The sequence below is a fragment of the Mangifera indica genome, chromosome 4, assembly GCF_011075055.1.
Source record: "Mangifera indica cultivar Alphonso chromosome 4, CATAS_Mindica_2.1, whole genome shotgun sequence".
NCBI classification, from domain to species: domain Eukaryota; kingdom Viridiplantae; phylum Streptophyta; class Magnoliopsida; order Sapindales; family Anacardiaceae; genus Mangifera; species Mangifera indica.
Window position 1 is genome coordinate 17,652,286 of NC_058140.1, and position 25,888 is coordinate 17,678,173.

The window sequence follows — 25,888 nt, forward strand, 5'->3', positions numbered from 1 at the left end:
CACTAATAAAAGAACAAACACATTTGTCAAAGATCATTTTCGAGCATCTTCACAAAAAATTCTTCAAATATGGATAGGCCAAAGAAGCACATGCATATCACTTATCCTTATTTCCTTTCATCATTTTACCAACATTTGGTTTACACATAATAACATATTCATTATTTAGCATATGACAATAGTGAAAATGTTACACAAATTTCATCAACTTCATTAGACTTCTGAATCAGTAATTTGTGTAAAAGCCCTCTTACTAATCATAACAGATGTGAAAATGAGCATACTATCCTCAATGCGTACTAGACTAACTGTTTTGAAGTCAGTGAAGCACAGAGGCAGAGATTTGTACTTAGGTCCTTGCAATCAATGCCTTGGACTCTTGGAACTGAACCGGCGTTGCTCGTTTCAAATTTTTTATGCTTTTTCCAATAAATATTTCCTTTCTAATTTGATTTTTTTCACTTTTGACTTTTGCATGTTTAAAGGAAGAATTAAAAAATAATAGTATATTATTAAAAAACTCTAGGAATTATCGAGGAACAATGTACAAAGATCATGTCCACTGTTTCGGATACAAAAATCTTGTGGTCTACTATTTCGACCACTTATAACAATCCCATACAAAGTTGCAGGGAAGAATTTATATTTTAAGGGAAAAATCTACCCAACTTGTTGGAGAAAAAGCTGGAGAATGGGCTTGGCGCGTCAGCCTGTTTCTCAGCCTCGGGGAAAGAGCTGCCGCTGCTGCTGCTGGAGTCTTGGGTTGGCCCTTCTGCCTCTGTCTCACCGTTTCCTTGCTCTTCAACTTCAGATTCAGGCTCCTTCTTCGCCTCTACTTGGTCCAGTGGCGTATCCTCACTTCCCACTATGACTTTGTCTGCCTCCTTCGGGGAGTTTTCAGGCCTGCGTGATCATCAAATCAAAAGAAATTATTACATCACACTTAAGCAAATAACTTGAACGCACTTCATTCCCTTGACAACATTACTCACACGCCAACTTCGGCGGAAACGGGGACGTCGGGGGCAGCCTCTTCTTGCAAATGTGCGAGCAACCTTGGGGCAATGGCTGCCAAACACAGGAAGAAGAAACAAACTGATACATTATTTATAAGTTTAGCCATTTTATTTTACTTTTACTTAATAATTTTTTTCCTCGTGTTAAGTTTGGAATTGGAAACATGCATATATAGTTTTCAAGTTGGGCTTGGGAAACGAATTCTTCGCTTGTACTTCCTCTAAGCACCTGAATTAACCCTAATTTCCCGGAACAAATGGTCAACCTTTACTATCATTACTCCTATTCAACAGCATTTCATATATGTAATCCTCTCTGTTGTTAGCATTTATCAACCATTTTTGGTACTTGTTATTGAAAGGATGGATTGAACAAACAAACAATGAGCAAAAGAGAAACACAATGACGGAAATAGATTAATAATTAATAGAATTATCTAGTTTCTTAATTTCAATATTTTTCTTTACAACCCAAAAAAATGATCAGTTTGTATTCAAAAGATGATCTTGACTCTCAAAATATCCCAATTTTCTAGTTAGTAAACAACCCAGTCCCGGCGTCGGAAATCTACAGTACATCGCTCTGCAGAGAAGCATAAGGACTGCTTCCATCATGTTTTGAAATACAGGTGACTAGGAAAAGTTATGCAGAGAAGTATGAAACTTGGCTCCAGTTCCAATACTGGCAAGCAGTTTCTACTACTAGAAAGAAGTATAAGATGGTGGAATGAGTAACTCCTCAAGAGGCTAATAGAAATGGAAAAAAAAAAATATTCATATTCGCAGAAAGAAAGATAATAACTCTAAGCTACGGCTGCGAAAATTGCATATGCGCTGAAAGCAGATGCGCACTTTCTATTGCAGTCAGCACGGCTTGAAAGGTCAACTGTCCATATTAGCCAGCCTAAATGTCCAGATGCTGCTGCCAAAAATGCATAATATGGCCACCCTGTCCCACAATAGAGATCAAATGATTAAAAGAGAAGTTTATCAGTAACATGACAAACAGAAAGCGAGTAAATACCAATATCGGCATTGCATCCACTGCGGTAAGACCTGCAATTATGATATAAACACAAGAAAATCACATCTTAAAAATTAGTTATTAAGAATAAAGAATTTAAAATTATATAAATTACACGTTAAAATATCATATTTTTTAATATGAGATTCAAATTTTATATCTTATACTTGAAATTTTAACATACCATTACAATCCGTAATCCTAACACCCACACAGGCGAAGATGAAAGTAAAAACGAATCGTCTTTGGTTTCACATCAGATGAAGATGACCACCCAATAAGGAGAAAGCGAGGTAACGTCGGATCAATCTCAGGTAAAGAAAGTGACTATAGACAGAAGAGCTTGATTGTTGAAAGACCATTGGGGTGAAACAAAATTTCCAAAAAATTTGGAGGGAGGCTGGAAAACAAAAAGTATGAAAAAAAATTTATTTTTTAAAACTAAAAAATACGAAGATAAAAAATTATTAGTTTTTAAAATTATAAAATGGAATAAAATAAAATTTTAGTTTTTTTAATATTATTAATTAAATAATATTTTATTTTTATAACTAATAACGAATTTTAATAAGAGTTGATAAACAAATATGTATTTGAATTTTCTAAAATTAGCGTTTATTATTTTAACAATAGGCTAGACAGAAACCAATTTGGGTCTTTCCTTGTAGTTCTGTGCCAAAATTCTTTTTCTTTTTTTAATTTAAATTTAATAATTGTATTAATTTATTGTTTTTAAATGAACAGAAAATTGAATTAAGCCAAATATTTCTATAATTATAAAAATTTACGTAAAAAATAAAATTAAATAATGAAATAGAATATAAGTATACTTAAAAATTATAAATTTATTTATAAAAAATTATCTCAAAATAAATAATATATACAACTAAAAGTCATTTTCACAGATAAAATAACAATATTATATTATATATAGGGGATTATTTTCAAAGAATTATTATTGAAAATAATAAAGTAAGTGGACTGTGAGGGAATTAAATTGAATTCAAGCTGTCTTCCAAAGCAACAAATCTTTATAATTTTTTGCCTTTTTGTGACCTCTTGTATGTAAAAGATAAAAGTATGAATAGTTTGACATTGACTAATAATATATCACAACAAAATAAATATCTAATTTATCCCATTTAATAATTATAAATCTAATCATTGCATTCTAAAATTTACGTCGACGACATTGAATGGTTCTGATCATCAAAATAAAAATCATTGAAACATGGGATATGATTAATTATAAAAAGAATATTTATTCTTCAAATAAGGTAAAAATATTCTTGTACCATTACAAATGCAGGTTGTATCAATAGTTTCTGTAATTTGGGGGTATACTTCAGAACATTATCTATTGGTATGATAACTAACATTATAGGCCATAATTAATTTTACTAAAATTAAACCAATATGTCTAAATTCCAACCCCCAACACATTAGTTTTTAAAGAATTAGGCAATCCTTTTCTATGCAGATGCATGACTTGGGTGGAAAGTTGAAATTTATCAAAACCTAGGGTGGAAAATGGAATTTACTCATAATATACATTGTGATTAAAAATTTTTACTCCAATACACCTAAAGATTGCATGAAACATCATACAATTGCTCTCAACCACTCTTTCTCATCCATTCAATAAGGATGAAAATCCCACCTCTCTTTCTGAGATTAGACCTGGAGCTTCTTTTAATAACAAATAAAGTCGTAGGCCAACAATGCTATATATTAGCTTCAGAAACCAAAAGGTGATTTTCTCCTGCTCCCGCCTTCTCCATACTGTTCATTCCATTTTCTCAACTCATTCATGCTCGCAGCATCATATGCAACAGATGGACCAACCTACATTTTACATGGATATGACAGTCATAACGCTTCCAATCTAAATGAAGGAAATGGGATGTAATCGAAAGCTGAGATGATGCTTAGACTAATGAGATATTGATATACCTTAGTTTTTGATTTAATAAAATCCTCCAAAGTAAGAGGCCTCAGTACCGGAGATACATCATTTTTGCCCATCTGCACAAAAAAGTGACTCATTTAGAGGTAAAGGCACAATGAAATGGCATATAGATTGAAGACTTGTGGGAAGAGTGAATGATTTCCGCAGATAATAAGAGAACATGGAATTTAAGGCTACTTCCACTTTAAGATTCACCAGATTATCAGCAAATATGATGCAACTACATCAACCAAACAGAAAAATTGGTCGGTAGGCTTATTGTTTGCATCAAGGCATTGCTAGTGAATTGAGAATGGAATCTAAAATTTAGCCAACTCTTATTTTCTACTAAATTGTTGTTCCCGGCAAGGTCACTCAGTAAATGGAGTAAAAAAGAATAGACAAAGTGTTTGCGGTCTAACCTACTATAACATTTTAGACAATGGAAAAGCAGACTCTTGAAAATTAGGTGAAACTTAGTAGAACAAAATTCCTAAGACCAAAAGCTCACCTTCCTTTCTTCCTCTAAAAGTTCTTGAACAGGTATATATGCTGCAGCAATACAGAGGTTCTGCACAGCAAAAGAGAAAGACTGAGATGTAAAATACACGTCTCAAATTGAAAGTGAAATTTAGAGTGCTACCTTCAAATCACTGCCAGAATATCCCTCGGTTGCGTGTGCAAGTTCCTGCAATTGTAAATTAGGTTCCAAATTTTCTTGTGCAAGAAAAATGCTTAAAATCTTCATACGATTTTTTTCATCTGGTAGGTCCACATATATCCTGTACAGCAGCATAAGAACTCCATATACATCATGATCAACTTCACACAAGTTGACAAAGTTATGTGCAAACACTCACAAAACCACTGGTTACATATAACTACAGGATTGCTCAAGCAAGAAAGTATTTCAGCATATCAAACCTCCTAGGTAAGCGGCGAATGACTGCATCATCAAGATCAAACGGACGATTTGTAGCACCAAGGATAAGGATCTTCTGGCTTTCTTTGGACCTCAATCCATCCCATGCAGACATGAACTCATTTCTCATTCTTCTAGTTGCCTCATGCTCAAATGCACCACCTCGAGCACCAAGCAAACTGTCAACCTATATAATACAAAGCCTGAACATTATTATTGGCAGTTTTCAGAGAAAACTAAAGCAGGAGAATAACAAATTAACCAGCAAATCCCTTCTGGGCCATTGCCATAATTATGCATCAACAAAAGAAAGAAATACTATGTTACATTTGTAAAACAATATCAAGACACTAATAAAAGAACAAACGCATTTCTTAAAGATCATTGTTTGATCATCTTCACAAAAAATTCTTCATATCTGGATAAGCCAAAGAGCAAGCAAATGCATTACTTATCCTCATTTCCTTTCATCATTTTTATCAACGTCTTGCTTACACATAATAACACATTTGTTATTTAGCATACAACAATAGTGAAAACATTACACAAATTTCAACAACTTCATTAGATTTCCGAATCAGTAATTTGTGAAAAAGCCCTCTTACTAATAATAACAGACACGCAAAACATGTATTACATGTGTTTGGATCTAATCACCCTGCATCAATGATAAAAACATTTCAGCATACAATCCTCAGTGGGTACTAGACTAACTGTTTTGAATTCTGTGAAGCACAGAGGCAGAGATTTGTACTTAGGTCCTTGCAATCAATGCCTTGGACTCTTGGAACTGAACCACTGTTGCTCGCTTCAAATTTTTTATGCTTTTTCCAATAAATATGTCCATTCTAATTTTATTTTTTCACTTTTGACTTTTGCATGTTTAAAAGAAGAAGTAAAAAATAATAATATATTATATAAAACACTAGCAATTATCGAAGAACAATATGTACAAAGATCTTGTCCACTATTTCGTAAACAAAATCTTGTTGTTTCTCAATACAGTCTGCATTTTTTACCTTCAAGATTTTCCTGAGCAATAGCACTAATCAGGTTTATATAGATAATTTACAGTAAAATAGATTATTATGCCACATTTTTCACAAGAGAATCTTACCTCATCAACAAATATTATTACAGGTGCCAGCTTGCTGGCAAAAGAGAAGAGAGCCTTGGTAAGCTTTTCGGCATCACCAAACCACTGTATCACAAAGAAATAGAGACATTACATATCTTCTGTTGACAACAGATATACAAACCGTCAATGATAAAAATACAATTTAAGAGCAATGACTTCATTTAAAAAAAATATGAAAATTATTAGCATCAATAAAATAGATTCTTTAATTAGCATGCCCTATAGTAAACTAAAATCATAATATTCTGATGAGCTTTCTTCTATCCAAGTAGTCAACTTTTACAATTCGAATCAAACTTTATCAAGACTAGACTACATGATATGTAAATAAAAATTTATAGTTTTTCAAAAGAGTAGGTGGAATAAGAAGTTTTTGCACCTGGTTGCCCCTTATTCCTCCATTATATACAGTAGCCCTCTCTCATTTGGGCGTCTTGATATTAATTTTACCAAGATCATGCTTGATTACAATTAGATACATTATCATTTGGCAGAAATGCTATTTTAACGATTAGGACATATATATACACACGCACAAAAATGTTGGGGAACTTAATAACTAATGGATGTAACAACTGATGCAATCTTTTCTACCTCAATCATTCAGAATCAAAATCTATGAAGTAAAATATTAAAATAAAAAGTCGCCAGAATTTTAAAACTTTCAAATTCAAATTCTTGATAACAGGATACTGAAGCATACCTTTGAAGTAAGAGTCGAGCCAGTTATGCTGATAAAGTTTGCTCCTGCTTCTGTAGCAAGTGCCTTCGCAATGAGGGTTTTACCAGTTCCAGGAGGTCCAAAAAGTAATATTCCTTTGCATGGCTGAAAAATAGCTTCACACAATTACACCATGAAAAAGAATAGGGCAAATTTCCATCTAGTTTCTATCAAAATGCATTGCATAGATATTTATTCAGTACCCTTAACAAATTTCCACGAGAAAAGAGCTCAGGTCTCCTCATTGGAAGAATGACAAGTTCATTCAAGGCCTTTTTCACATCTTCGAGAGCACCAACATCATCAAATTTCACACCAATTTCACTGGGAGGTACCACAGCTGAGACAAAATTACTCTCATACTCATCCTTTGCAAGGCTCTGCCAAAAGTTATAACAGTTAATTATGGAGGACAAATATGCAAAGATTCTTTCATTTGCACAGCATTTGTAAGGAACAAAAACTACATGCCTTCAAGTTCTGGGCAGGCTTTCTATTTGCAGTTTCTTGCTCCTTCAACCTCGAAATAGAAATCTCAAGGCTTCACAGTAAAAGATCCGCAATCACCCATAAGCTGATAAACCTTAACTGATTATATAAAAACAAGTAAGAAGCATAAAATAATACCTTTCACGAGGCAGGAACAGTCGCTCCCCTTTTATGGAAGGAAGCTCACAAGATGACAAGTAATGATTTTTTGCCCAACCAACAACTTTCTCAGCTTCTGCACACCATTGAGAAGGTGAAATAACATTGTGCAGTTACAAAATCAATGCAACAATAATCATCAATTACTTGAAACTGTGCAACCATATAAATTTGCTAAGGTTCCAAATAAGAATGGAATTTTTTCCCGACTAAATAAAGAATAAATAAACCTAATTTAAGCCTCCAATTACTCATGAAAAATTATATTGGATATTAGGAATACTAGATACTGTAACAGCTCAGATACCATTGTTAAACTCAAACTCTTACTAACAACTTAAGCATTTTTTTGTAAAAGTAACTTAATGAGAATAAGCTACTCTCTAATTATCAACAAAAATTGGCCAGGAAAAGATAAATGAAAATTCAGTGTTTCTTACTCTGCTTTGTCAGTATCACACCATCGGTGTTTACATGCAACAGATCAACACATGACAGCTCATTTTCCTCAAGAACCTGACCAAAAATTATTTAAAAAAAAAAAAAAAGCTTCAGCAGTAATTCCAGAAATCAAAGACGTTCAATACAGTTCAAATAAGCAACCCTCATGAGAACTAATAAAGTGTGCACCATATATATTATTGATGAAATATAGAAAACAATTCCTGACCTTATGTAATTCATTTAAATTACTTCTATATATTACAATTCTTCTGTCCTCTTCAACCTGCTTATTAAATGTTCTGAGGAGATCTTCCTCCTGCACAAAGGGACAGTGAATAATACTTTCTCATGAAATCCTAGCGTCTCAAAAATATTTAAGAAATAATTAAAACAGACATCTACCTTGGGTGGATATATAGATAAAACATTGGTGAAGAGCTTATAAATTTCATTATCATCAGATCTCTTTGTTGCTTTAAGTCCCTCAGTAAGGCGCCTAAGGGGGAGAGGCTGAAAAAACAGAAGTAATTCAAAACACAAGAAATAGCAAAACTAGCAAGAAGCCTGCTCATTAAATTCCACCAATAAAGAAGAGAACTGGCCCAGTGACATAAAGAAGCCTGCTTATTAGATTCAAAGTCTGCTAATGTGCCAAAATGTTATGAGAAAGGAGGAAACAAGGCCAGTAGGGGTGGATATGAACCGAGCCAAATCCGAACATCTCCTGACTTGAGTTTAGTTTAAATAAAAAATGGTTTGGCTAGAGGTCATCTAACCAAAAATAAGGGTAGCTCGGGTTTGGCTCTAATGAAAAATGGTTTAGTTTCGTTCGACTCGAGTTCGCAGCTCATTGACAACTAGTAGCCAGCTAATGAAATTTGTTATCAGGCCTCATTCAGTTTACATCAATCACTCAACTATTAACTACATCTGATGTGCCCAATAAATAATGATCACAGCATAACAAGCAGTTATGGAATTACAAAACATTAAATCATCTTTCCATCTTAGCTGAAAAGCATTCCACTAGTTCACAGTTTACAACTTGCAGCCCTCCCTAACATTATTCCCATACACTGCTATGATTCCCCTAATGAAACAAAAATTTCAGTACACCTACAGATGATAAAGTAAATAAACTGAAAAGGATTTGATGATTAACTTTCAGTAGTAATCTGCAAATAGATACCAAATATATGTGTGCCAAAAGGTATAATAAGAAACTCTTATACATGATTCAAACAAGCCTCGTAAAGTTAACTAGTCATTCCACAGATACCAGATACTTCTGAGTTTTATCCTCATTAGTTATAAGAACACATATATTGTTGTCTATCAGTTATGTACATTATTTCAATAACTAATGGTTCGATATGTTGGGACATTATTCACTCTTCTGTCAAGACATTTGCAACAAATATTTCTCTAAAACTATCATCAGCATCTTAAAAATAATTTCATACAAAATAATCATATGCGGATAATGTCTTGACTGACTGAAACAGCCAAACTCAATTTATAAAAATTTTCCAATAAAAACCATGATCAAGGCTTTTTTCAGATAAGGACAAGAATAACAAGCTTGAATCTACATTCCTCACAACATTCGGTATTAGATTCATATGCCATAGCTAAACTCCAAAATAGCTAAAACTATTTAATCATGAGGATAAAACAAGAGGACAAAACAATAATAGACAAGAGGTGAAGAGTCAAAGAATAAATTATTTGAAGAGAAACATATGTGTTCAATACTTAGAATTTAAAAATTAAAAAAAAAAAAACCAGTAAAAAACAGAGAGAGAAATGGAAGGGAGCATTACCAGCTTAGCAAGCCGACCAAAATTTGGGAGTATCATTGTCTGTTGAGCATCATATACAAGTAAAAGGTAAATGTTAATAGGTCATGGATAGGTAAAGTTAATTCAATGTTTCTTTTTCTTTTTTAACTTTATAAGAACGTTGAGTGATTAGTATAGTTAATTCAATGGTTTTTTTTTTTTTTCTATCTATGAGAAGATTGGGTCAACAAATTGAAATTAATTATTTGCATTAGAAAGCGTTAGCATGTTGTATAAGACTCAAGAAGCTTACAAATTTTTCTTTTTCCTTGGACCCAGTTTCAACTTTGTTCTGGCCACAAATCAAAACTACTGGGCCTGATAATTGGTCAAACATCTCCTGCACCTTACGGACAAACTCCTTACGATTAGACCTGGGAGCTGCCCTGGACAACCACTGAGAAGAATCTGGGAAATAGACAATAAGAGGTTGCATGGAGTTCAAAACCTGCAAACAAGGCAAAAACAAACATCAAATCTACACAAGTTGTAACATCACAATGAGATGAGAAAAGAAACAACAGGCACAGTACATAAGGTTTCATATGGAAAATCAAATGTATTATCAGGATACCTCACATAATGCCTCCATTGCGATATAGCAATCCTCTGCCTGGGTATCCAAATCCTGCTCAATGTTCTTCACTGTACACAACCAAACGATTCACATCTCTAAAATCTAAATGAACAAAACCAAATCTCACAATCAAGTATAAATTTGATTTTTAAATATTCAATGGCGCATGCACAACAAGAAAACAAACGTCCTAGTGCTAGAAGCTTATCTTCTACAATTAGAAGAAAAGTGTTGGAAAAAAAAGAAACATTATATATACACAAAAATTTGTTACTCTGCTTTGTCCACATCCAAATTGCACTGAGTAAATGCAATATTACAATACCACATTATTTATCTAATTAAATTTTGAGTAAAGATACAGAAAAATAGATGCACGTCGGGTAGTTTAGTTGGTAAGTCTTGTCAGGATCAAATCCCACTCATTCTCAAGCAAAAGGTACCAGTAGGAGATCGCTCAAACAATCCAATCTCACACAATAATTGGTAGAACAAGCAAAATGTATATGAAATTGTCTCAACAGAATGCCTATACACACACACACACACACACACATATATTTCAGAATCTCCCAAAACACCAGCTCAATAACAAGACCAAGAGAAATTGGAAAAGGACAGCAATGAAAAAAGAAATTTGATAAAGCTCTTAACACAAAAGTATATGCCCGTAAATGCAAAAAGGGGAGGCAAAATATGTTCAATGAATGTTCTAGCAACAACAACAAATATGTGGCAACATAAGAGAAGAAAAGGGGGTGAACCAGGAAGATTCTAGTATTTAATTATTTATCCAAGGGGCAACTCTAGATTGAGACAGAAACTTTGAAAAGGAGTGTGAGGGAGGATTTTGTAGGAAGCTAAGAAATTATTTCAGTGGTAGACAATTGGGGGGGGGTTCTGGCCTCTCAAAAAAGCCAGCTTGTAGTTTTAGTTTCAATTTTCTTTCAATTGTATTTCCAAACAAATTAATCAATACGATTTCTAGTTGCTTTAAGATTCCTTTGTCTTTATTATTATTTGAACTCTTTTGGTTTGCAACAAATTGGTATCAAAGACACAACTATCAAAATCATCCAACAACTATCAAAGACCCATCCAACCAAACAACACCTAGCGAATTTCAGGCAAAATGGGCCCAAGGACTTTGCTTTCATTGTGACAAAAAGTACAGTCCTAATCATGTATGTCAATTCAAGCAGATGAGAGTTTTGCTATTTCATGAAGATGAGGTAGAAGATGATGTCCAGCTTGAAGAAAAAGAACCATTAGAAGCAGAAGATAAGATTGTAGAATTGTCTCAAAACTCAGTGGTGGGAATAGACTCTCCCTAAACCATGAAGATCAAGGGAACCATTCAAGGGGAAACGGAGATTGTGTTGATTGATTGTGGAGCCACCCATAATTTCATCGATCAACAATTGGCAGAGCAATTGAAGTTGTCCATCATCAGCCAGAAAAATTTTAAAGTCACGCTGGAGGATGGTCAAAGTGTAAAAAGATTCTGAATTTGCTGAAACATCTAGATGAAGCAACAAAATATACAACTCGCAATTGATTTTTTCCCTTTTACTTTAGGCAATGTGGACGTAATCCTTGGAGTGGATTGGTTGTCAACATTGGGTGAGGTTCGTAGCAGAAATTACAATTATTGAGCAACCAATCTAACACAACTATGGAAACTACTTTTAAAGGCCTTTGGAAGTTAATAAATCAGGCAATGACGGATTTTGGGTTGAGTTTGCAGGACTAGAAAAGAAAAGCAATCTGGCAATAAGAGGTGTTACTCCGCCCAAGGCCTCAGCCTCCCTCTTTACAATTCTTCTTGATTTCTTTTCCCTTTTTTCTTTCCTCCATCCCTTTTTTACTATTGTTACCACTTGCTTTGTGGGTTATGTGTTGTCACTCAATCTATTCCTTTTTTTATTTTGCTTTCCATCTGTCCCTCTTTTCTTACCACAATCCAGAATTCCCCTGCCTTAGCTCTCATGTTTCTTCTTGTACACCCTAGTCCTAACAGATACCTCTAATGTATAGCTCATGGGTCTATTGTACACAAACAAAAAGGAGAAAAGAAAATGGAATATGGACAATAGAACATTAATCACATCAACTATAAACAGGGAAAAAAAAAGGTAAACCTATGTGACAAAAATCTAAAACATCAAAAAATGAAAAAATTATATACGATTTCTACAGTGAACTGATAAGATCATCAATTCGCATTAAAGAATATTACCATCTATCCAATAAATTGGTGGTTTTGTAGACTGCTCTGCCACTTTTCCATCCTTCTCTCCTTCATTCACTTTACTATCATCGCCAACATCCAAAATAACTGCAACTCGGTCTCCATTCACCTCATATACCTCCCCACGTTGCCCACTGGTTAAAGGCCTGCAAATAACATATTGGGATGAATTTAAACATGAGGATAAAAGCATGAACTTCTTAATTACTTCATGTTGTTAAAAAAATTTTGTCACATAGATAAAGATACGCAGAAGTTAACTACCAAATTTAGATAGTCAAAGATTAAATGCAATGATTATAACTACTAACCAGCACTTAAAATCCATTTTGGGATAACAGACTTCAACAATTACACATAACATCACAGACACTCAATAAAGAATTAGAAGAAAGGAAAGACAATCATTGCTTGTTATTGCCAAGAAATATATTAGAGGGAAAATATGATAAACATGGACCGCCAGAGGGAAAAGATAGCCCAACCAAAATATCTAATACTCCATTGTATTTAATTCTATCAATGAACGAAGCGTAATTCTAAATCTTCTTCAGGTATCCTTGCGTGTTTGCCTCTGAGCCAAAACCATGTTTATCTATGCTATTACACCAAACAATTGACAAGACTTGAACGTTATACAATGGGCATTTTTCTTCTCCATAATGAGACAATTTACCGACCCACTTGCCAGGAATATTGGTAAAAGCATTTTTCGGGCCATCAGATGTCAGTATCTTCCCCAAAATGACCTCCAAGTAGTGAGCATGTCAGTTTTTACAATGTCTAAGATCCAACTATCAGGAGCTAATTGATATCAAATTTTCAAACATCCTAAGCCCCACAATTGATATACATCTTTTTCTGCTTCCTATGAAGAAAAATAATTAATCATATCCTCTCCAGGAAAGTAGAAAAAAAAAAAAAAAAGAAGCCCTAACCATGCAAACTAAATTAAACATAATTGGATAAAAAAGTATAGTACAACCATGCAATTATTTAATACAAAATCCAAAAAAGCATAAACATGTAAGAAAAAATTCCAAATTAAAATAACAATATAATGCTACAAAATCAAATAGTATTGAATTGCATTAAACCAATATGCAAGTTAAAAGCTTAAAAACTTAGTAGATTAAAAAAAAAAGAAGCCCTAACCATGCAAACTAAATTAAACATAATAGGATTAAAAAAATATAGTACAACCCTGAACTTATTTAATACAAAAAATAAGTTGAAGGGCATTTAACCAATATGCAAGTTAAAAGCTTAAAAATTTATGGTCCTCAAAGGAAAAAACAGCAACATGCAAGCTTGTAACGGGTGAAGATATTGAAAGGAAAAAATTTATCACCATTCCTATAATTAGAGAATATATAAACTAAATTTATAAAATTGGCAAACAAAAGTCTGTGTGACCAAAGGAAATTTCCATTCATGAATCCACAAAATAACCAAAATTAATAAAGTTAGAAGTAAGAAAATGAAATAGGTTCTCAATCATAAATCCATCAATGCCAATGAAGCACTCTTTCATAGCACACAACTCAAACAAAAGCACCGTTACATTCTGAAGACAAACAATGATAGAACTCTAATTACCAAAGTATAATCTCACAGGACCAAGAGAGAGAGAATTAAGGAGAATTCAGCAGCAGAAAAAGTGGACCATAGGGATCCTTTTCAGCATCATTTGGTTTGAGACACGTGGCTGGCTATGATTGAAAATTAGTGTAGAAACCATTAGAGTGGGAATAAAAGGAGAGTTGGAGAGAATGGGGAGATTAGAAAGAAATATCTAGCATGCGTAATTGAACTTTATATTCAGTGGAGGACTGGCCTCTCTAAAGCCAGCATTCGGCAGTCTGTGTAGGGGATTGAAAATTGTAATGGATGGAATGTAATGACTGAATTGCAGTAATCCAGCTATTTCGGTTCTATCCATTCCTTCTTGTTTTATCTCACTGTTTCACTGATAATTGCTTCCCTATTTTCTTTAATTTCTTGCTACTTACTAACTGGTAAGAAATTGAGTGGTTGAATTGGTTGGTTGTCCGATAAACTCATTTCTTTTCTGCCTGGTTGGGTTGGGAAAATCTGGAGTGTGGATCATTAACGGAAAGAACTGTTGGAGATTAGCCGAAGTCTTGTTCGGAAGCTGTGGCAGTAATCGAATAGTCAAAAATTGATCAGGTACATAACAAGCCCATATTGTATCAACATTTGTGGGGACTTCATGAAGCTCAGAAACAGTATATTGAAGAAAGAAAAAGGAAAAAGATCTTTTTTTCTTCTAAGGAGGATACACAACTAAAGAAGGCAAAGAAAAACACTCTACAAACTTTTCAACTTATATTCCATTGCAATATGATTATGGACAAACAATATCAAAGGAAGATTGACTTTGAAGGGTGTTTGATATGGTTTTCCAAAGCAATGGACTTTAGTGTTACTTTATTAATAATCAAAGGTGTCCATAGTAATTTCTTGTTCTTTTTCCATTAACTAGAGGAAAGCAGATTCCATATCCAACAGTAGCTCCATAGTAATAATCCAATCATGTGCATAATATTCAATTTCTACAAATATCATTGAACATATAAAGAAATTAAATCAATGTTCATCAATCAAAAGCTATCAGTAATTCATTCAAATCTTTTCATTTGGATTGCCTGACCAATGATATTTTGGTGTCACCATATGAAAGAGGATTTAAGTGCTTTTCAGACAGAGGTTGGGAAGAAGTTGTGCCAAATCATTATATTTTAAAAACACAAGAATATAATTTTGTACCTGTCATCAGCTTCAATCCGCATAGAAGGCCCAGTGTATTTCACTCGATCCCCTAAGGAATGTGATAAAGCCAAAAGTGAGTAATTGGATAAATGCAATGAATAAAAACAGAAAAGTCTCAATAAAATATGTATTAATTAAAATACAATGAATACAAAATGGGAAACATGTCAAAATTCAAAATTGAAATAATCATGTTTAAACTGACAGCCAAACACCATCATAGTCACACTAAATCATCCAACAAATCGCCAAGTAACTGGCTTTCCATAGGCACTGCAAAAATAACTTCACTTTCATGATTACCCCTACCAAACCAACACTGGTAGGGTTGGATTTGATCCGAGCTCAAGCTCGCCTTAAAGTTGTTTGAGCTCAGCCCAATAATGTAGCCGCGCAAAAATAACTAAAATGACGTTGTTTTGATATGTATTAGTCAAAACGACATTATTTTAATTAATTCATAGCAAAATTTTTCACCCATGCAAGCTTGGCAAGCCAAATACCCCTAAAGCTCAAGCTCTTGCTTGAGTTCACTTAAATCGAGCTCAAACAAGCTTGGCTCGAATCCAACCCTAACACTAACTTTTGAAAGCTTTGGTTCAGTTTTAAGTCCTTAGTTCACTTGCATTCAATAGAAAGTGAACAAAAAAACTGTGCTTGGTTTGATGCTCCATTTTTATAATAGAATTAACTAATATAACCCTCATCAGCCAGTCACCCCTCCTATCTGTCAGTTTTTTCTTGGCCACAACATCTTCTCACCTAAGCCTAAGCCACTCACAGACCCCTTTACAATCAACCACCTTTGATCCACTGCAACAAGGTCCCTCTCCATTTCTCCCACCCTCCCTCCCTGTATCTTTGACTCTCATGTAAGTTTAGTGCAAGATCTGTTTCAATCAGTAGTTGAAGTGTGTGCATATGTTTGTGCATGCAGAAGAGAAGAAGATTGAAGAAAGAAACTTCATTTTCTTGGCCAACAAACTGAAAATTTCTCGTGGTCTTCCTGGGCAATGAAAACATGAAAAAATTCCTTCAAAAAGTAATAAGATCAATTTGGCTAACATTACCTTTCTTCAGTGGCTGTTTCAATCGATCAGAAGCCTCACCACCGTCAGACTTTGGGGACTCAGAAGAAGTCTCAACTTCTCCAGCAAATGTCTGTCACCAAAGCAAGTTCAGGATCAAAACATACATCATAATTCATAGTTTAATTCAGTTACAATACAATTATATAACCAACACAAGTCTTTACAAGCCCATAAGAGGGTCAATTTCATCAATCTCCTCTGACAGTTATCAAAATATAGGGAACCCCACTAACTACTGATTTCAAATTCATCAAGAACCTCCATTAAGAATTCTGGAAATCATCATAAAATTACTTAAAAATTTTAAAAAACTCATGCACAGCTCCAAAACTTTTGTTAACAATCTTGCCTGACAGTCATTTCCTGAGTTCTGTTCAAACCACAGAGAATCATCGAGGTTGTAAGGAACAAGCCATTTATTATAACTGACATAGCCATTTACATACAGAAAGAACTCCGTTAATTCTTTAATCTAGCAAAAACTATACCTTCTCGAAATCTTCGAGGTTGTAAGGAACAAGCTTCTTAAGAGCTTTCTCAGCAGTAACCTCTGCATCAGCATCAGCATCACTACAATCTGATTTGGCCTCATTATTGCTTGTGCAGTCATCTTCATTACTAGTGTCATTTTCATCCTCAATCTCTGACTCTGAAGTACAATCCTCACAGGATTCCACGTTATCTTCATCTGATGAGTAATCATCACCAAAATCCTGCACAAAATGAACAGAAAATAGTGACCAATTCAAACCAAGAACATATAGAGAGAAATACACATTCCTCAATTGGAAGAAGAAAAATGTAAGTCTATCCTATCCAGAATATAAAATCTTACATAAGGAGCAAGAATGTTGCTGTCAAGCACCAAGAGTGGAACTCGTAAATCTTGTGCAAGTGCTCTAACTAATCTCTCCCGATAAAGCTCAGTGCCTAAAGATGGCATAATATTAAACTGAATTAACTCAGGAAAAAAAAAAAAACAATTTGCTGATCAATGTGATTCAAAATAAAACAATGCATAAGCAGAAGAATACAATTTTATATTAAATTGCCGGTAAAAAACCTGGTACACTTCGAAGCAATATTCTCCCACTAGAAGAGGACAGACGACCACCAAACGAAGCAGCAAACTTCTTATGTTTCAAATGCGAAGCAACACATTCAACCAAAAGATTTTTGGTGTACTCACTATAAAAGATAATAATGAACAAACATTTAACTACAAGCAACTAGATATAGTACATAAAAAAGGTGACAATGAAAAGAAATAGTGACTAGTAATTACTGAATGTGGTAAGGAAATGTCTCCCAAGAAATGTTTATTTTCTCCCATGGAACAACCCTCCGCGAGAACTCATTTTTGAACCTTTCACGTCTAGTCAAAAATGGCGATTCTTTCTTTTTATTCTCAATGGTTAGTTTCTCATTATGTAGCCATTCCTTTTGTTCTTGTTCCCCAAGTCGAGCATGGGCATCACAGTGTTTCACATCTTCACTGACTTTCTCAGGCCATGTCTTTCCCTTCTCTCCCTTATCCAAGTTAGCACCATCAGTAACAGGTTTCTGATTATTCTCACTTGCATTCCTTCCATCACCCTCAGAACTGTAGGCACGCAATTGAGTACTTCTCAAACCAATACTGGACCTCACATGGAAACCTGTATGACAGTTTCCAGGAGCAACAGCTGAAGACAAAAATGATTCTAACAAATATCTTCCTATTCTATGACTGCGAGGTGATGGGTTTGTCAATGCAGCAGTATGGCTCAAAGATCGAGCACAAGCATGAACAAGGCAGTTTGGCCTAAATAAATATTTTGAAGACTGAAACAGGGAACCCCATATTTGATTCCTACCCTTTATTCTCCTTGCATACATGGCAATTTATTGTTCCACACTCTCAAGTACACTGCAAACTTTGAATAGACAGTAAACACATGTTCATCACATTTGGGAAGATTATATTACACTAAATTGTCTCTTTCCATAAACTAACAATAATACTAACAAAACATAAAATTGAATTTTACTTAACGCATTGCATTTAAGCTCAATTTGTTTCAACATAATGTTCCACAACGAAAGATAAAAACAGCTAGAGAAATGATTATAGAGATAAAGTAAAGAATTCTTTTAAAAAAATATAATGCAAGCAATCTATGTAAGTAAAGCGATAAGAATACAACATAGAATCTGAAATCAAAATAATCCATTTGAAAGCAAGAGATTCTAACAGAACGTACAAGTAAACCATTAGCGTATCCTTACAACCTCAGAAACTGAGAACCAAAATTCATTCACTTAAAGAATAAAACTTCATTCCTTCAATAGAAAAAAGAAGAAAATTACCGAAGCGCAGTCGCAAAATTAGGCAAGTGAAGCAGATGCTTGGTGCATATTGAGGAAAGAGAGGAATTTCAAGAGAAGAAAGCGAAAGAAAGTGCGAGGCAAGCGTGGAGAAAATTGAGAAGTCTTAAGGAGGGAAGAAATAGAAGGGAGAGCAGCAGAGTTAGGAAATTAGAGGAGAAGGGAGGTTTTGTGCTTTGCAACTGCAAGATTTGCGGTCCAAACTCCAGACACCAAGCGTAGGTCTGTAACATGTTCTAGTTTAAGACTTCAACTTAAGTTACCAGGTTGTTCGAATGGATTAGGCTCGTCTACTTTTCCCGTTGAACCTTATTATGGCCAGATATTTCTACAGGCCCAATCCAGTTTTTTCATTTTTCTTCTTTCTTCTTTTTTTTTTTTTTTTTTGGAATTTAATAGATGTTCTAATTTATAATAATAAATAAAGGGTTAATTGACATATATAATTTAATTAAATCATTTATTTTAAAAATATTATATAAACACTTTTGACTGAAATTTTTCTTTTAAATCTTTGATTCTAATTTTACAATTCATAAAAAATCATAAAACAACTGTTTTTTAAAAAGACATTGTACAAACACCTTTTACAAATTTTGAAAATTACTTTTATATTTCAAATCAAGAAAACTTTTTAGTTCTTAAGATTTGATAGAGAATAATTGTGGTGTCCTTATGAATCTCAAAAAAAATTTTGTTTATTTTACACAAACATTGTTGCCCACCCTGACTCTCTCTCTCTCTCTCTCTCTCTCTCTCTCTCTCTCTATATATATATATATATATGTGTGTGTGTGAGAGAGAGAGAGAGAGAGAGATTGATAAAATATTAAAAAAAAAAAATCAAATAACTTGACTGTTGTTATGGTATAATAGACATTCTCTATACACAATGTTTCGGTTGAGTTTGCTAAAGGTGCATCATGCAAGCAAAGCCGCACAAAGGAAGAAAGTTGTGCTACTTCCTCCGTTGGCGGTGTCTTTGTGGTCAATTTGAAAATCGGAGAGAATCAAAGTGTAGAACCAAAGGTGAAATCAAACCCTAAACCTAAATATTCCTTATCTTGACTTCAATTTGAATAAAAAATTATTCAAATCAAGTCCAACTTGATAAAATTAAGCATAGTTCAAATTTAGTTTAAATTAATATGATTTAAATTAAGTTTGATTCAAATTTGGCTCAAGTTTATAATTTGAACTTGTAACTCAGAAACATGATTCAAATTTATGAATCAAAATCAAGGGTGGATAAAATATGGTAAAACAATATTATTTTAATAAATATTTAATATAATTTGAATTAAGTCATGAGTTAAATTTGAACTGAATTGAGTTGTCCACCTGATTTATAAGTCAAATAGAATCGAATTCTTTTTAATTCAAATTTTGTTCGATTTTAAAAACAAATCAAATCTCATTACTCAAACTCAACTCATATTCAAGTTAAACAAATTTAAACCAAACTGAACTAAACTAAGTCAAACCGGATTTCAAACTTGAATTAATTCAGTTTGAGTCCAACCTAGCATGAAACCAATATCTAAGTAATAGTTTAAAATAAAAAGTAGAAATTTTAATCAATTAAATTCTCTTTTTTTTTTTTTATTTATCCTAGCAAGGTTTAACGCAATCTTTGCACGAGTTACATCCCATGAAACTAAAACCGAAATCAATGAAAAGGAAACCATTAACAATTTTAATTCCAAATCCAAACATCCAGCTAATTGCATAGTAGAGAGTTTTTTGTATAAATATTCATATTTTTGGTTGTTTTTCCCTCCCTCTCGATGAGCTTTTTCAGAGCTTCAGATTCCTCTAAGGCATCAAGAGAATCGTAGTTTCTGCGATCATGGAAGTGACAACATATGGGTCCATGTTGGAAGCTGGCCTTCTGTCCTCTAAGGCATCAAGAGAATCGTAGTTTCTGCGATCATGGAAGTGACAACATATGGGTCCATGTTGGAAGCTGGCCTTCTGTCCTCAAAGTATCCTGCCAAACACAATCGACTAGTTAAATCGATTACAAAACAGAAGAGAAATGAAAAACAATTCAGAAATTATTGCAGAGATGAGTAATTAGCTAATTCTAAAACAAATGATTTACCCTTTTCCAGATTTCTCGGTATCACGACCAACTCGGACGGAAGCTCCCCTGTTGCCAACACCCTGTAATTTGTGCAAGTGCAACGCTTGAAATTGCTCTCAGGGAGAAAAACAAATTGCAGGAGTATTTTGCTGCAATGACAAGAAATTGATTGTTACTTAACCCATGAGAAGGTGTCGATATCTGCAGTTTCATGGCGACCTGTCAACCTTCTCTCATTGCCTTCTCCATAAGCAGAAATGTGCTCCTTGTGGCGTGATCCCAGCTTTCTCAATGGCTTTCTTGATCACATCAAGCCCACCATCACTCCTCATAGATTTGGTGCTGAGAAGAAAAGATGCAACCCAATAATCAAAATGTAATTTCCCTGGTCTTGCCATGTAATTGTTGAAAATTCATAAGTTGAAGCAAATACTTAGCTTAGCATATATTGTCACAAACTGAATTTTCTCGACTTGCCTGTGCGGCATCCTCGATGGGCCGTCTAGAGGATCAGCCTTGCATGCGCTCACATTTTGGCTTAGGGTCACTAGGTTCGTTCTGCCTTGGACTCATCAGGGGAGCAGCTCTAACTCTCAACCAGTTTATGTAGGATTGACCTAATCCCCTCTTCAATGCACTATCATAGCAACATTGTGCACGCCCAGTGGCTAGAGCATTCCCAACTATATTTATTGCATCCACGAACCTAATGACCACACACATTGACTCTTAAACTCCCTATCATTTGTAGTTGCTCAAAGCCCTGTCACGACTCCTAACCTGAGCCCGTGACAAACTCCCCCACTCAAGATGGAGCACGCCCTCGTGCTCTACTTAACTCTCAAAATACCCCCAGTCCTCCACTGGACGCATCAAATGACCATATGATGAATGTCTCCCATATCAGATAAAGGGGCGCCCAACCACCTATCAAGCGCGACATACCCCGTCATGTCACTCTCCATATGACACCCCGGAAGACCCCTATCCTCCACCTGGTGCACCCCCTCGTTATGACATGATGTATTTTTGGCATTTGCTATTTAACTATAGGATTTTCGTATGCCCCGTCCAGAACGGTTAATCTGTCGTTGCCTGCAATTTGCTTGGAGGGATCTTTTTTTACTACCATAGCATTAACTATGGTTTGGCTCTGATACCAAGTGTCACAGGCTTAATTTTCTCAACTTCCCTGTGCGACGTCCTCGATAGGTCGTCTCGAAAATCAGTCTTGCATGCTCCTACATTTTCGCTTAGGGTCACTGGTTTCGTCCTGCCTTGGACTCATTAGGGCAGCGGCTCCAACTCCCAACCAGTTTGTGCAGGGTTGGTCTAGTCCCCTCTTCAATGCGTTACTACAACAACATTGTGCACGCCCCATGGCTAGAGCACTCTCAACTACAATTATTGCATCCACAAAGCCAATGACCACGCACACTTACTCTTAAACTCCCCATCACTCATAGTTGCCGAGAGCCATATCACGGCTCCCAACCTGAGCCCGTGACAATATACCCGTAGTTAGTATGCGCACCAGCTCCATTCCAGTCACCCTGGTTATTTAAAAAAAGAAAATGGAAGAAGAGGAGATAATAGAGATTTGAAGCCACAACTGTGCATAATGAAGTGTTTTGGCTTAAAGCAAGGAAGAAGAAAAATAAACAGAAGTAAAAGCGGTATCAAAAGAAACCTCAATAGGTTTTGGATCAAAGGAAAGTACAACTCCTGCAATCTCGGTGATCCTCTGTTTGATCAAGCAGATTTTAAACTTACATTCAATAGAAAAAGTTGAGTACACAACTATTATTTTTCTCAACCATACCTCAAGAATGAACCTAGCCTTCCATAATTGATCACCTGCAGAAATTCCAACAACACGACCGACTTGGAATTCCCACTGTTACACACGCACCAAACAAATTATGAATATCCAATAAGAAACAGTAGGAAAAAAGAAGCTTCGACGTAAGTTAAGCCATAAGAGATAGGACAGAGCAATGAAATGAAGAATAAACATACTTGGCCGGGCATAACTTCGCCGTTAACTCCACTAATGTTAATTTCTGCGTAGAGACAAGCTTTGTAGTGTGCATCCACAATATCCTGACCAAAGGCTTTGTCAGCTCCTATTCCGCAGTAATAGGGTCTCTGCATGGACGTTAAAAGATAAGCTTTACTTCACTTAACAAAGGTAAGGGATTTTTTCATTGTTAATTTTAGGAGTTTTAAATAGAGGCGGGGTGCGATACCAGAGGGCCTGGGAAGCCGCCAACTGGCCACCCAATCGGCCACTTGGCATCCTTTTGAAGGAGAGTGTACTCCTGCTCAATGTCATACCTAAAGCCAATATCCACTGAAGTCTCGGAAACTAAAATAAAAAATAACCACTAATATAATATTGTTTATTTCTCTCTCATGAATCCAAAAATGCAAAGGTAATTTTGTCATTATAAACACACATCCATGTTAGATGACATGGACTTTGTACCAAAATAAAAAAACGAGAATGGCGAAGACAAACGGACACCATCAACCTCCGTGACCCACCCACCCACCAATTCGTAATCCACATCGCCAATTTTCATATAATGCTCTATTCTAGTTACCATTTAAAATAAGTCTTTACATCAGCTCTACACATTATCATTATATGATCTAGTATTATATATTATTTGATATTTTGGTCATGTCCATTACCTTACAACATTCATTAATTATGTCACTATAACAGCCAATTATTTCTTCTCTTAGAGAAATAAGTTTTATTGTAACACTAGAAATATAAAATATCAAACTTGAAAAAATTGAATATACAAAAATATAACTATTTATTTATTTTCACTTCATTGTTATAATTGTTATTTTTTAAAAAAATATGAAGATAATTTATCGCATCATCTCTATCAATTTAGTAATTTCTATGGCGAAATTATTAGCATAATATTCCATTTGGTTAAGGATTTTTTACCAATAAATAAAAAAGAAATAAATATTAATTAGTTACCTTGGCTCCTCAGTGAGGACATCAGGGTGGCTGAATACCTTGGCAGCATTGTATCTCTTATTGGTGGGGATGGGTTCGCCAGCTGGCCTGTAAGCATTGCACATCACCTTTTATTTTATTAGACAGAAAGACGTTAATAGCTCTTGACCAATTCACTATTATCCTACCGAAATTCACGGGGATTAAAAAGGAATAAATACATAATGTGGCAGAATTCGACACCAGGATGTCGTTTCCTCGTCTGAAGGGATCCTTGAATATCGCTTGAGGACTTAAAAAACAACAAACACAGCTTATCAATGGAATCTAAAGTTAAATTTTTATTTTCTCTTAACCAAAGATTCCAATCCTGAAAATTTTGAAATCACTCAGCGGAAAGGATGACTTCACCGTTGTCACCGGGAGCCTGGCTGGTGCTGGAGCCGTCGTAGTTCCACTTCGGAAGCTTGGCAGGATCAGAAACCGGTCCATTTAAAGTCTGATAACATGGAGCACTAAAACTGAAATTTAAAAACAACACAAACACAAATCATGAAATTTCTTGTTGAAAGCGAAATTTCTCACCCTAGCTTTGCTTCTCAAGTCCAATCCGGATCCTCCGATCCTGTAAAATCAACAGCAGTTAAGAATTAATGATTCAGAGCTTCACACGTTAGTAAAAAAAAATGGTTGAAGAAATATACCAAACGTATTCAGCTATAATCTTCCGTGTGGTGTCGGTCAGATTGAGGCTGATGAGACCATCAAGGAGAGACATTATGAATTTATGATGAATTCAGTCTCTCTCACAGAGGGAAGAGATACAGAGGTTGGTATGAGAAAGATGAGCTATAGAACACCTTTTTTAAAATGTGAAGGAGGAGAAATTACCGACTAAAACGCCAATATATACGAAAATAATTAAATATATATATTTATTTTGAGTACATAAATATATGTATCTATTCAGTCTCTCTCATAAAGGGAAGAGATACAGAGATTGGTATGAGAAAGATGAGCCATAAGACACCTTTTTTAAAATGTGAAGGAAGAGAAGTTACCAACTAAAACACCAATATATATGAAAATAATCAAATATATGTATCTATTTTAAGTATAAAAATAGATATATTTTTTATATGTATTATTATGTGATTGAATAGTTTTAAATTAAAGATAAAATTATATTCAATTACATAATAATATACGTAAATGTATATCTATTTGTATATTTAAAAAAGATAGTATACTCTTATCCCTTACTCACTTTCCATTCAAACCCTTAGAACATTATCTTAATCGTGTTTTTTAATTCTTCCAAAGTCATTTTGTCACAATGTTTTACAATCTACACTGTCTTTACCTTAATATAACCAATACTCTTGAGTGACATTGCTTAAGTTAAGTGATAGGTCATGACATAATTAGATTGAGGTTAACTAATACCATCATGGATTCATTTGAGGCATTGATTCATTACGTTTTCTAATTCATTCAAATTTGCATGTCTTTCTATCACTCGAATTATCTGATGGCCATAATAAATATTGATTTTGTCATTCGGATTAACTAAAGAGATGATGACTTAAAAGTTAGAGGCATGGAGGTTGCACGAAAAGATGTTGAAGGCATAAGCGACAACGTTTTGGAGGATAAATTTTGCTTTGGTGGGTGGACAATGACACATATTATGAGGTAAAAGTTTTATTTTATTTTATACATTTTGTCAATGATGAAATATTATTTTAATTTATAGTGTTTTTTTTTCTCATGTTGCGAAGTTTTCGACTGAAAAGAATGATTTTTATATCCAATATAAGATATAATTGAGTTAAGTTATTTGCAGTTTCTTAAGCTCGGCTCAATGAGTTTCTAAAGTAGTAAAATATTATTTTATAATTTTAAATATAATAAATAATTAATAAATATACAAATGATAAGATATTAATAATTTTTTTTTTTGAAGGTTATGGGGTTTGAATAATTTCTTTGGGCAAATAGTCATTTTTGTCTCAAGATTAATTTCGAACTGAAAGTT

General features: G+C 34.3%; 2 protein-coding genes and 1 long non-coding RNA gene across 4 annotated transcripts; all 3 read right to left on the bottom strand.

Moving 5' to 3' along the window:
- Positions 1-528: 528 nt before the first annotated feature.
- Positions 529-1,146, bottom strand: LOC123213072. Its single transcript, XM_044632416.1, has 2 exons — positions 993-1,146; positions 529-903 (listed from the first exon to the last, which is right to left on the bottom strand). Exons 1-2 carry the CDS (start codon positions 1,121-1,123, stop codon positions 648-650), a joined length of 387 nt encoding a protein of 128 aa, XP_044488351.1. The 5' UTR covers positions 1,124-1,146; the 3' UTR covers positions 529-647.
- A 2,418-nt stretch (positions 1,147-3,564) lies between these two features.
- On the bottom strand, positions 3,565-19,070 carry LOC123213989. Of its 2 annotated transcripts, none has more exons than XM_044633656.1 (24): positions 18,764-19,070; positions 17,700-18,323; positions 17,478-17,602; positions 17,250-17,344; positions 16,903-17,127; positions 16,394-16,484; positions 15,321-15,372; positions 12,519-12,676; positions 10,277-10,347; positions 9,956-10,150; positions 9,685-9,723; positions 8,264-8,371; positions 8,088-8,177; positions 7,858-7,933; positions 7,397-7,493; positions 7,241-7,310; positions 6,973-7,149; positions 6,752-6,874; positions 6,028-6,111; positions 4,913-5,097; positions 4,632-4,770; positions 4,500-4,559; positions 3,994-4,065; positions 3,565-3,885 (listed from the first exon to the last, which is right to left on the bottom strand). In XM_044633656.1, exons 2-24 carry the CDS (start codon positions 18,290-18,292, stop codon positions 3,778-3,780), a joined length of 3,033 nt encoding a protein of 1,010 aa, XP_044489591.1. In that variant the 5' UTR covers positions 18,293-18,323; positions 18,764-19,070; the 3' UTR covers positions 3,565-3,777. The 2 variants fall into 2 exon arrangements, with proteins under 2 accessions (XP_044489591.1, XP_044489590.1); XM_044633655.1 differs by having other exon boundaries at positions 17,700-18,330.
- A 3,272-nt stretch (positions 19,071-22,342) lies between these two features.
- Positions 22,343-24,473, bottom strand: LOC123213454. Its single transcript, XR_006501704.1, has 6 exons — positions 24,436-24,473; positions 23,872-24,349; positions 22,883-23,015; positions 22,690-22,764; positions 22,558-22,611; positions 22,343-22,420 (listed from the first exon to the last, which is right to left on the bottom strand). It is a non-coding gene; the product is annotated as an uncharacterized LOC123213454 (long non-coding RNA).
- Between the last annotated feature and the right edge of the window lie 1,415 nt (positions 24,474-25,888).

Bases quoted from the DNA above. Each gene is read 5' to 3' on its own strand.
- LOC123213072 (XM_044632416.1), bottom strand. From the start codon at position 1,123: ATGGCTAAACTTATAAATAATGTATCAGTTTGTTTCTTCTTCCTGTGT. The intron at 904-992 runs GTGAGTAATGTT...ATGATCACGCAG, and splicing joins GTTTCCGCCGAAGTTGGCGT to GCCTGAAAACTCCCCGAAGG.
- LOC123213989 (XM_044633656.1), bottom strand. From the start codon at position 18,292: ATGTATGCAAGGAGAATAAAGGGTAGGAATCAAATATGGGGTTCCCTG. The intron at 10,348-12,518 runs GTAATATTCTTT...GGTTGTGTACAG, and splicing joins ACCAATTTATTGGATAGATG to TGAAGAACATTGAGCAGGAT. The intron at 8,178-8,263 runs GTAGATGTCTGT...CCCTTTGTGCAG, and splicing joins TATCTATATATCCACCCAAG to GAGGAAGATCTCCTCAGAAC.